Source organism: Fukomys damarensis, unplaced genomic scaffold (genome assembly GCF_012274545.1).
Source record: "Fukomys damarensis isolate Sample0158 unplaced genomic scaffold, DMR_v1.0_HiC HiC_scaffold_28, whole genome shotgun sequence".
NCBI lineage: Eukaryota > Metazoa > Chordata > Mammalia > Rodentia > Bathyergidae > Fukomys > Fukomys damarensis.
The window spans coordinates 37,376,169-37,389,437 of NW_022900940.1; the positions used below are offsets into that span (position 1 = coordinate 37,376,169).

The window sequence follows — 13,269 nt, forward strand, 5'->3', positions numbered from 1 at the left end:
GGATTACAAGTTCAAGTCCTGCCTCACCAACTTAGTAAAACCTTATCTCAAAATAAAAATTTTAAAAAGGTTGGGGTTGGAGCTGAATGCAAAGGCTCTGGGTTCAATCCCCAGGAACTCTCATCCCCTCAAGAAGATGAATATCTATCTATCTAAAAGAAAAAAAATAAGAAGAATTATACTTGAATGCTAACCGTGACAATTCTTGGTGTGATAAGATTCTGGGTAATTTTTATTATTTTCTTCATACTTTATGTATTTTTTTCATAGCCAGTAAATATTTTTCTAATGAGAAAAACCAAGAGATGAGATAACACCAAGAGAGGCTACAGTAAGAAACTACTTGTGGAAGGGTATTATTGGTTCCCCTAAAAACATGATATAATATCAAGTGATCTATTACACGAAATTAAATTAGAAGTGAGAATATGTAACTATGAGGTAGTTTTGTTATTTCCAATAATTGAATCCCACTTGTAAGGCAAAACTATTGTAGCATACTTTGTAACATTCTAGATTGGGTCATTTTGAAATTTCACCCCATCTTTGTTTATTAGGATATAAGCGCCAATTTTGCCTTTTCCTTAAAGAGCTAATTATATGAACAGTCATTCTTTCTATGTTTTCTAATATAGAAAGAATGATGAGGGCTGGGATTTAGCTCAGTGTTTCTGTCACCTGCCTCATAAGCACAAGGACCCGAGTTTGATCCCCAATACCAAAAAAAAAAAAGAGTGATGAAAATGAGGGCTAGTGATCACAAGGCCAAGGAAAACATAAGAAGTTTATACTGAGTCTCTTTTCTTGTTTTTATTCTCGCATAATTGGTATGTCTTAAGGATAATTCTGATATCTTCATAGATTTACTATACCAAATCTTATTGTCATATTTTACATCTACAAATAATGTTTTCTTTGCTTGAATTTCTCATTTTTATTTGTATACAAGTATTTTCCATTGTTATAATAAAGATATTAATCACTTTGGTTTTTTTGTATATCTATAAAATTATTTAAATGTCTACAAAATTTTGATATATAATATTTAGATATAAATTAGGTAAAATGCTGCAAAGTTAGACTGAATGTTTCCTTCTTTTCAGACCAGAATTAGAAGAAGAACGAAATGCTCTTATTCTTCAGTCTGCAGCTAATAAGAAGCAACTAAAAGATATAGAGACAAAAATTTTAGAAACATTATCATCTTCAGAAGGGAACATTTTAGAGGATGAAAGTGCAATTCAAGTTTTAGACTCTGCCAAAATTATGTCCAATGAGATAACAAAGAAACAGCAGGTAATATAACATAGAAATGTTTTGATTCTATGATTCTAATATGCCTCCAGTCCTTTCCTGGAAAAGAAAAAGAATTGATAAAATACAAAAACATAGAAACTTATACTCACAGAAGAATATCATACTGTTAAGTTATTCAAAACTTGGGCTGATCTATATGGTATTTATACATAGAAAAAATCAATTGAGAATGAAAGTTTAAAAATACACACATATATATTATTATTATTATTAGCGAGTAGTAAGACAGGCTAGTCAGGTTTGTTTAAGTTTTAGTTGACACTTCACTTAATAATCAAATTTGTCTTGCCACTATCTGTGGTTGGAATCTGAGGTGTGTGGAAGTTATTTGTTGACAGGATAGTAAATGGTTCTAGAAACCAATAAGAAGTTCTGGCATTACCTTGTCATGTATTGAACAGAGAAAGGTATGAGAGATGAGAGCGGCAGGTGGAGGAAGGATGGCAAGTAGTCTATAGCCAATAATTTATGTATTGCAAATTCATCTAACACAACTAAATGCTGTTTTGTGCTACTTTTTACAGAATCCCAGTGTTATGAGTAAAAGAGATCTTTCTCTTCTGGCCATTCTCTTTTGTACTTTATGAATGAGAAGACCAAGGCCTGGGAAAATTAGTTACACAATTAAATAGTATTGCAGAATGACTTCTGTAGACTAACTTTATTGATTTTTCAAGTCTTTCAGCCCTCCTCGGTCCCACCCAATGCATTAGGTACTCCCTCACTTTTGGTTAACTAAAACATAAAAGAAACCCGAACAGAGGTTGTACTTGGTGTTCTTTCAGTACCAGCTCCACTCTGAGGCAAAGAATTTTCAATAGGAGTCTTTCTGGGAGAACCAGAGAAGTGTGATTTTAGTGTAATAGTTTATGGCAGCCTTCATTTGGGAACATGGATGAGATTATAGCATTCCCCTTTCCAATTCTTGTTTATTAGAGCAGAAGCTTCTCGTTGTCCCCACACACAAACCAGACTGTTTTTCAAAGCAGAGAGATAATAAGGAATATTTATTTGTTTATTTCCCATTATGACTCAAGGAGAAAAGGAGATAATAAGGGTTTATTGGTTCAAATGCTTTATCTTACAATGAGAGAATTTTAATAAATCATAATATCTTTCTGATTGGATTATATTATTACAAACATTTTAAATTCAGTATATATTTAGATTCAAAATGTACTCTGAATCTGGCCCTGACTTCTATTCTACCTTTCTTCCACTCACCTAATATAAGAAAAACCCTCTTTAGGAGGAAAGCTCCCCCATATAGTATAAGATCTACTTTTTTCTTTTATCCAAACCCACAGGATTAAGTATACAAAACACACACACACACACTTTAAGAATTTGTTCTATAAATTTCAAAGGAGATTCCTGGGGTTTAGCGACTTCGTTTTGGGTTTTGTTTTTATTCATGTGAATTATAAACTATTAAATATTACATATGTAGAAATTTTTACAAATAATAGATTATCCTCTTTTAATATCTCTGCATATACGGTACTCATAGTGTTTTTTCTTGGGAATTGTCTTGTTCTTTGATTGCAGGCTATTAATACTAAATTATTTTTTTGAAAGTACATTTCTCAACTCTAGCATTTCATACTAAAGATTCAAATTTAACAAACATTATAAATATATTACTGGTCAATCCATGAAAGATGAATTAAATTATTCACTGTTTTAAAATAAGTTGTTTATTATTGTTTTTTACTTTCTATTGCTATTATTGGTAAAATGGTATTTGAATTGAAAAAGCATATTTAAATACAATAAGATTGTGCTTTTTTATGGAAAATATGATTCTTTTTGTTAACTTTGTTTTATTATAGTTAAGACTGAGGTTCAAAACCTAACTTTTAGTTCATTATTATATTGAATAATTCAGGGTATGTTTCTTTGCAAGGAAAAGAAACCTACTCACATTAGCTAAAATATGAAATACACATAAGAATATTCTATATTTCCAGATATAAGAAGTATGTGTAGGCCTGAAGGATGAATGAAAAGCACTCAGTTTCTAGGCTCTCTCTTCTGTGTGTCTTCTGTGCTTCTCTCTCCATTTAAAGATCAATTTCTTCTATAAAGCTTTTGTGTCTGTTTGTATACTTATCTAACATGTAGGCACCATTTAGAAAAATTCTTACCGCTTTTTAGCATTAATACCAAATATGACCTGACTTCAGTTTCTGTAGTTCTTAAAGTTCTACTTCTCCAGGAAAATTTTGTATTATCTTGGGCCTGGTTCTATACCTACCACCTGACTGAATCAGTTACAAATAGGATCATTCAAATATAAACATGACTTCATAGATGTCCTTATTCAGCAGAGTCAGTAAATAGCACTATCAAAAAGGACAGTAGCTTTAAAAAAGACAGTGTTCTGAACAATTTCCCTATAGAATATTAACCTATCTGGTTGAGTTGTCAAGTGAAGAACTGTTTATCTGAGAAAAAACTATTTTCTGGGGTTGAATATTTACAGGTCTATTAAGTCCAGAAAGGTTAAACATATGAGAAACCAGTTGAAAAAAGAATTCCCAATGTATAAAACTATTAAACATGCCGGGGATTTAGCTTGGTGGTGCCGCCAACCTGCCTTGCAAGCGCCAGGTCCTGAGTTCAATCCCTGGTACCAACAATAAAAATAAAATGATCAAACACCATATAGTTACTATGCCAAAATTTGCACTGGTTTCTGGTACATATGTTACCACCTTAAGCACAATATTTGCATTTTCTCTCCTTCCTCTTTCTCTGGCTCTGACCCATTAAAACAAAAGAAGGTGAATAACTGGTAGATGTATGTCAGATTCAGATAAAGAATAAGAAAAGATTCATGGCTCTGGTATTCCTCAGATAAAAAATAAATGATTATAATCACATCTTTAATATGTAAATTTTAAAGTTCTTTTCTTCTCTCTTCTTCCATCTCTTTCTCCTTCCTTTTCCCCCTCCTTAGTTCTTTTCTTTCATACTTTTAGCATTATAAAGCCCTCTCTTGTAAGCTGTGCTTAAAATCATATAATTTTGTCATGGGGTCAGGGGCTAATTTTTAAAAAATACAAACTACATTCTATAAAAAGTACATAATTAAAACACATACTCTATTTTAATCTTAATTTCTCTCTTCTAGATTGCAGAAAAAACAGAACTCAAAATAGCAGAATCTCGAGAAGGGTATAGACCCATTGCTAAACATTCGTCAGTATTATTTTTCAGCATTGCAGACCTGGCTAACATTGATCCCATGTATCAGTACTCTCTCATCTGGTTTGTGAACCTTTATATCAACTCTATTCATGACAGGTAAATATTCTCTTAACTTCATCATTCATCCTAAGGGTTGGGTTTTTTTTTTTTTTTTTTACTGGGGATCAAACTCAAGACCTTGCACTTACGAGGCAGGCAGTGGCACCACTGAGCCAAATCCCCAGCCCAGGGCTGGATTTTTTTCAGTGCTGGAACCCAGGACCTCACACATGCTAACCAAGCACTCTACCACTGAGCTATATCCCAGCCCTTCAAAGTTGAATTTTTGGGGCCAGGGATTTAGCTCAGTGGCTCTGCCACCCCTCGCAAGCTAAAAAAAAAAAGTTGAATTTTCGTTATCCATTCTATATAAAAAATATAATTTTGTTTTTAATTATTTTTATAATATATTTAGTCTAGAAACTAAAAATAAGGAAAGTGATAGAACGATGAATGAAAGAGAAAACAAAAGAAAGTCTTCCTATTTTAAATTGTTTAACTTCTTATGATTTAGGCACAAAGGAGATTAGTTTCAATCATATTTTTTCTGCCTTTTACATATTTCAATAAGGACCATGATTATTTTTGCTGGCAACTCCAATTTATTTTTCTCTAGCTTTGAAGTGTTTAAAGACTTCAGTCTCATATTTCTATTAGTTTACAAGCTTATTGAATGTACACAGATTTTGGAGTCCAGAATTTAATCTTAGTTTTGCCACATACTCACTACATGGCTACAAGCGAGTCAGATAATCTTTTGATTGCCTTAGCTTTTGTTACCTATAAAATAGGAATTATAGCCCAGGGGTTTAGTTCAGTGGTGCCACCGCCTGCCTCACAAGTGTGAGGTCCTGAGTTTGATTCCTGGCACCAAATTAATTAATTAATTAACTAAAATAGAAATTGTAATAGTACCTGCCTTTTAAGATTGTTATGAGAAATAAATGAGATAATATTTAATAAAGTGTTTATAATAATCATTGGTGTTTAGTAACATATACTTGCTAAGTAAAATAATATGGAGGAAGTTCAAGTTGAAGAATTGACGTAAACATCAATAGCAAGATTCACTGGTGATACGGAATAATTGCAACATTCATATCCTACTGGTCAGGTTTTAAAATAGCCACTTTGGAAGTTACTCAAAATATTAAGCAGATTTACCATATAACCCAGCAATTCTATTTTCCTCCTGGGTGTATACTTAAGAGAACTGACTATAATTGTCCACACAAAAACTAAATATTTTTTGGTTTTAGACAAAAAATACTGTAATCAAATGTTATTCAGGTAGTTTGTTGCCCTTTCAGTGTGTTATGTGAAATACAGTTAGGTTCATTTGCTTACTTTTATACTTTATTTCAGAGTTTTCCTTCATCCTTGTTGACTTTACTATTTAGTTTGAGTATATAAACCATTAAGGACTCCTAAAGGTCTACTACTCTCAGCCCTCCAGTTCCTTTCCACAGACCCAAGTACTAATTTTATCTCAAAATTTACTTTTGAGATAAATGTAGTTTCACATGTCATTTCTAAGAGTCCTCAAGTATTCTTTACCCAGTTTCCCTAATGATAACACTTTGAAAATCTGCAGAACAATATCATAATCAGGATATTGGTATTAAATGGCCAAAATACAGAACATTTTCATCACAAGGATTTTTATGTCTCCCATTTAACTATACCTATTTCCCTCTCATACCTACCTTTTATATTTCCTTCCTGAGCAGAGCCTGACATTGTAATAGAGATTTGGTAGGTGTTTGTTTCAGTTACTTTTTTTCAGTCATTTTGAGGGTAGAATAAGATTTAGGACTGTGAAAACATAAAGATGGTGCAAGTGATATTTCACTTTTCATACAATTATGCCCTATTCTTTAAAAACTTTTATTTTAAAACACTTAAAAATTCATAAGAAATTATACACTGAAAAAAATATACAGGTAGACCCTAAGTACTATTCACTCATTTTCTACAGTAGTAACATTTTAAAAACTATAGCACAATATTGCAACTAGGAAATTGACATTGGTACAATCCACAGAGTCTATTCAGATTTACCAGTTTTACATTCACTTGTGTGTGTGTGTGTGTGTGTGTCTGTGTGTGATTTCAAATGGTTTTAATAGTGAATACTCCATTAAAGTAAATGCAGTTTACACTATATATTAATCCATGTTACTTATTTTTTCTTAGTTTTGTTTGACAATATATTTTCTTTCCTTTTTCCTTTTTTAAAATCTTTTAGTAACAAATCCAAAATTTTGGACAAGCGTCTACGATATTTAAATGACCACTTCACCTACAACTTGTATTGTAATATATGCCGGTCACTATTTGAGAAGGACAAACTGTTATTTTCCTTTTTATTATGTGCTAATCTTCTGCTGTAAGTTGCTTTTTCTTATTTTAAAAACCCTAGGTTGAAAAATCTAATCTGAAAAAAATGGCTTCTCCTAGAAAAATATAATATTTTGCTTGGTTTAATTTATGATTTTACTTATATATTTCATTGATAATGGCTTCTAGAATAATACTGGTATTCTGATGTTTCTTTGATTTTTAAAATTTATGTAATACATAAACGTTCACAGAAAATAATGTACAGCTCAATAAATTCTTACAAAAGGAAAACTGGGTCAAGAAATAGAACATTCCCATCTTCTCTGAAGTACTTCTTTTACCCCTCTCAGTTACCACCCATTACTCTCCCCAAAGGTAACTGTCCTCATCTCTTACACTGCAATTTAGTTTTGCCTTTATAGAAATGAAAACAAATCATGTATATTCTTTTATCTGGCTCCTTTTCCTCAATATCGTTTTTATGAGATTCATTCATGTTGTTTCATGAGGCTATCATTGATTGGTTTGGTTTTAGTTTTTGTTTTTGTTTTTGGTACCAGGGATCGAACTCGGGCCCTTGCACTTGCAAGTGATTTGTTTTGATTGCTTTATAGTATCACATAAGGATAAATTAAAATGTATCTGCTCCATTCTTGATAAATACTTGTTTCCAGTTTGATATTGTTATCAGTAAAAGTGCTGTGAACATTGTTGTATGTAGACATTGGTGCACATGTGCACATATTTCTGTTAGAAATTTGCAAACTGTTTTTCAGAGCAATTCTCTTAGTTTACATCCTATTAATAGTTTGAGCATTCCATTGCTCCACATTTATATAAACATTTTGTACAAATTTTTTGTTTGTTTCTTTGTTTGAGACAGGGTCTCACTATGTTGTTGAGACTGACCTGCAACTCACTATGTAGCCCAGGATGGTCTCGAACTCACAGTGATCCTCCTGCCTCAGCCTCCTGAGTGCTGGGATTACAGGCATGCACCACCACGCCCAACTTGTACAAGTATTTTTAAGGTACAAGATCAGTATTATGCCATCATGGTTGAAATCTACATTGCTCTGATGGCTTATTAAGTTGAGCATTTATTTATATAGTTGTAGTCCATTTGAAATCTATTGGGGCATAACTATTCATATCACTTGCCCTTTTCCCTATTGAGTTTTGTTTTCTCTTAATGATTTGTATGAATTCTTCATATATTCTAGGTACAACTCTAGCTTGTTTTCTTCACTCTCTTAGTGTTTGATTTGTGTTGAATACAAGTTCTTAATTTAATATTATCTGACTTACAGTCTTTATAGTGAAAACCCTTCTCTCATCCCAACATTATGAATATATGCTCCTATATAATTATCTTGAAACTTTATTACATGTCTTTTACATTTGGATCTATGAGCTATGTGTAACAGATATATGCTGCAGGTGGTCTAAAGTAGATGTCATCCCAATGATGAATGTAACTGTACTGTATACCTAAAATATACCAATAAATTCAAAGAGAGAAAAATAGATAAATAAATAAATAAAGTAGTTGTCAAGTTTCACTTTTTTCCATGTATTTATCTATTTGTTGAAAAGGCTGCCCTTTCTTCATTGCTCTGTAGTATTACTTTTGCCATAAGTAATATACTCATATACTTAGCTCTGTTTCTGGAGTCTCTATTCAGTTCCATTCATGTATTTGTCCATAATTAATATTTTTAAAGTCTTGACATTTGATCTTCTCATCTTCTTTTATTAGAATGTAAAAGGTTTTGATATCTGATAGTATCATCTCATCATCTTATTTTATTAATATCTTTCCTATTCTTTGAACTTTGAATTCTCATATAAATATTAAATCCCAAGTAGCAACCTGTTAAAGATTGGGGGGTGTGTGTGTGTGTGTGTGTGTGTGTGTGGTACTGGAGATTGAATCCAGGGCCTTTGCATTAGGCTTCATCCTTAGCCCTCTCCTCCCTTTTTTGAGACCAAGTCTTGCTGAGTTGCCCAGGATGAACTCAAACTTACAGTGTTCCTGCCTCAGCCTCCTAGAGTGCTGGGATTACATGGGTGTGCCATCACCTGTTAAGGTTTTAATTAGGAGACCATTGGAAATATAGATCAACTTGTGGAAATTTAATAATTTTACAATATTGCGTATCAGCCAAGAACATCATTCCATTTCCTTAATTAATTCTTCATTTTATTCTGTAATGTTTTATAATTTTCTCTGTCTTGCACATCCCTATTTTTAAGGCTCTATTTTTTAGAGCAGTTCTAATTTCTATTTGATAGAAGTTTGCTTTCTATCAAATATTAGTTGACTATATTTATATGAGTCTGTTTTGGGGCTTTATATTCTGTTTTGTTGATCTGTCTGTTCTTTCACTGATGCTACACTGTCTTGATTACTGTAGTTGTACATTAAGTCTTAAAGTCCAGTAATATCCGCCCTTCATTTTGTCCTTTTCTCTTTTAACATTTTGTTGATTATTTGGGATCTTGTGGCATTTCATATAAACTGTAAAGTCAATTTGTTCATATAAAATAACTTGCTGAGATTTTGGTTAGGATTGTGTTAACTCTAAGAGGTATTGACAACTTGGCAATATTGAACATTCTTATCCATTTATCTCTCCATTTATTTAGATCTTTTCTTCTATCAGTTTTATAGCTGTCTTCATATTTATCTTATACATATTTAATAAATAGATATATTTATACCAGAGTTGCCTTGTCTTATTCCTAATTCTCTTTGTAAAAGTCTTGGCAAATCATGATGTCTTTAACATTCGTACTGTCCCTCTTTATCCCTACTAATATTTCTTCCTTTGAAGTCTGCTTGGTCTGAAAAAAATGTAGCCATTGTCACTTTCTTTTGATTACTGTTAGGATAATATACCTTCTATAGTCCTTTAATTCTGTGTCTTTATATATTTAATTTGGGTTTTTGTATACAATATTATATGTCTTGGTTACTTTCTTGTCACTGGGATGCAAAATTTAACACCCACAACTTAAAGGAGGAGAAATTATTTTGGCTTATATTTCTTTAGATGTTTTAACCCATAGTTGGCTGGTTCCAAGGCAGAAATGGCATGGCAGAAGGCATGGAGAATGAAAAGCTGCTCACATTATGGCAGCCAGGAGATAGAGAAGGGAGGAGCTGGGTAGGGAGATATACCTTTCCAGATCATGCCTCCAGTGACCCACCTCTTCCGACCTCAACGGCATGCTCAGCTGCTGACCTCATTATGATGAATCCACTGCGGAGTATAGCACCCCATGATTCAATCACCTTCCAAAAGTCCCACCTCTGAGTTCATGAGGCTTTGAGGAGTCATTCTTGATCTAATCCACAACATTTTATTAGTCACTTTTTATGTTGCTGGAACAAAATACCTGACACCCACAAATTAAGGACAAATAATTTTTTTGGCTCACCATTTTAGAGTGTTTAATTCTTGATTGGCTGGCTCCAGCACAGAAACAGAATGATGGAACAGCAGATCAGAGGAAAGCTGCTCAACCTGTTGCAGCCAGGAAGCAGAGAGAGAAGCCAGGAAGAATCGTCTTCCAGGTCTTGTTCTTAGTGATCCACTTCTTTCAACCAGGTCCCACCTTCTAACAGAACACTTAGCTATAAAATTATTAATGGGTTAGTCCAATCACCATTTAAAAGGCCCATCTCTAAACACGTGAGACTGGGGGGACATTTTAGATATAAACTATAACAAATATATAGGTGGGTCTTGTTTGGGGATGTACTCTGACAATCTTTCAGTTAGTATTTTAGACTGTTGTTTAAACTGATTATTGATATAATTATAACCTCTACAATAATATTCCTATTTTCTATTCATTGCCTTAATACTTTGTTGTCATTGATGTCTTCCTCTCTTTTTTCTGCTCTGCTGAGAGTTACCACTAAAAGACATGCATCAGGTTCTGATGTTTGCTCTGTCCCTTCAAACTCAGTTTTTTGTTTGGATGTTAGTTTTGTCTTTTAGTATGCCTTGTGAGGTTTTTCTCAAAGCCATATATCATGTACTGGTAAAGGGAACTGAAATTAATAGACCTTTAATATGAGATTTTATGTCTATCCGACTAGGAGTTAGATTGTGGTTAGTGGTTTTTTTATACATAGTTACAGGTATCAGAGTCTAAAATTTCTTCTAGTGTTTCTGGTTTTGTCTCCTCTGTTGTCTTTTGGTTTCCCTATTGAGTTCTGAAACAATGTCTGAGGCACCCAGTTCTTTCAGTTATATTCCCATTATTATACAGAAATCCAATGGAAATGATATTATGGAGTGGTGGAAAGAAAAGCATTATGTATTCCTCTTGGGCTTTTAGTGAGACTGCGCTTCTGCTCTGTGCCCTTCACCAGTGCTTCTGGTTTTTTGTTTTGGTTTGGGGTTTTTTCCCTCTTAAGTGATACAGAAGGCTGGAGTTGAGTATTTGCCTTCCTGCCCCCTGGGTCTTGTAACATAAGTTTCTCTCTAGAGGAAACTCCTTGTTAAAGAACAGAATATGTTTAAGGTAACCCCTTCTCACTACTAGAAGCAGTGATCTTCACTGAGAAACCCTCCCAAGGGTCCTAGAGGCAAAATTTACAAAAATGTGGGGTGTCTTAATTCTGGCTTCCCTGGAATTTTTAAATCTCAGACTTCTCTGAACTAAGTCTCAAGTACTTATCAATGCCAACCTAAGTTTTATTATGCCTCTTGTTATCAGGTAATTTGGCGTTCTCTGTATCTGCCTACCAGTCTGTTTCTCCAAATTTGGATTAACAAATTAATGCTATGACTTTAATTCTCTAATGTATTTAGAAAAATTGCTCATTTTCAGTTTGTTTGCCTTTTTTTAATTCTTGTCCTGAGGAATGGATTAATGACTTTCATATTCTTTAGAAACTGGACTGGAAACTAGAAGTCCTTTTCTTATCTTCTTAGAAAGTTGAGTTTTAGCTTTTTTCATGTTTTCTTCTCTTTTATCATTGTAGCCACATATTCTCTTACTTTTCTTATAATGATTAACATAAAAATTATAGCACACATTTTCTAATATCAGTCTTTCTTTTTCCAGAATGCAAAGATAGATAACTCTTCTAGTTTATTTGCTATTGTTGCCATCTATTTCAATATTTTTGTTTTAAATTGTACGAGATTTTTTGATTATTGATAAAAATAAATCTTCATTTAAATGTACCTACATACTTACCCTTTTTGTTGCTTTTCGATTCTTTGTTTAGTTTCCCAAAGAGATCTGTTTTGTTCTGCCTGAAAAACACTCACCAATAGTTCATTTAGTATGTGTCTGATAGTCATGAATTCTTAGTTCTTTTTTGTGTGAAAACAAAAGAATTTTATTTTAGGAGTTTGAAACTGATATCGGACCTCCAAATGATATAGGGGAAATAATATAACTCCCAGTCTGCTAGATTGGGAGTCAGATATGCTGAGTTCATATTCCCCAAAATCAAAGAAGGAATTCTGAGGAACAAACAGAGGTTAAGAGTAGGAAATAGATCGCTTAAGCTCTGGGAGGCAGCCTGGGCCTGGATCCACCATGGGAAGGAGAACCACGCCTGCTCCCGACCCAGCCGCCATCACTCAAGGGCCGGAAAGGTAGCTGCGCGGTGCCCCTGAACCCCCCATAAATGCCCCCCCCAGCCCCACGCACTCTCAGACCTCCTGACTGTTCCAGTCTTTGGACCCACTCTGCAGAGGCAGAGGTGGTCATCAAGGGTATTTTTCTGAGTTCCCAACTTTGAACATCTTTAAAGAAAGGGCGTGGGAAACCTATAATAGGATGTTGTGGAGTTCAACCACTCAGAAGGTTGGGGAACTCAATCTGGGCCTTGCAGCCTGAGGTCAGTCAGCATCAGGGGGTTCAGCAATCAGCTAACTGAGATCAGGGGTCTTGCATCCTCGCTCTGTCTGAGCCATTAAATGGTAAGTACACTATATTGAGATTTTGTTCACTGCAGACATGTTCTGGATTGCTTCTTGATTTCAATTTAATTCAAATGATTTAAGGGTGATAGACTAGCAACTACCACAGGTGGTCAGTGTCCAACTTGTGCTTGATTGATGTGTTGCTGATTGTATCAGTTGGGATAAAGCACTGCAGTTGATTTGATGAGCTGTTTTCTCTGATGTTATGAAGATGAGAATGTCTGTGGGTCGTTAGAGTCACAGAAGCTAGGGCGCAACTATAACAGGAAGATTTGGATGATAACCCAGAGATTAAACCAAGGACAGTCCGACAACAAAAATAAAAATGAGAAAACACTTAAGCAAGACACAAGGACAGACTTCCAGTTCACCAATGGCAAACAGTAGGGCAAATGAGGAT

The 13,269-nt window shown here is 33.9% G+C and overlaps 1 protein-coding gene across 1 annotated transcript in view; it reads left to right on the top strand.

Moving 5' to 3' along the window:
* Dnah12 (dynein axonemal heavy chain 12) overlaps positions 1 to 13,269 on the top strand; it is a 245,694-nt gene that overhangs the window by 158,975 nt on the left and 73,450 nt on the right. The window contains exons 59-61 of the mRNA XM_010612737.3: positions 1,104 to 1,296; positions 4,454 to 4,626; positions 6,818 to 6,958. Coding sequence (XP_010611039.1) covers positions 1,104 to 1,296; positions 4,454 to 4,626; positions 6,818 to 6,958 — 507 coding nt within the window. The remainder of the gene's footprint in view (positions 1 to 1,103; positions 1,297 to 4,453; positions 4,627 to 6,817; positions 6,959 to 13,269) is intronic.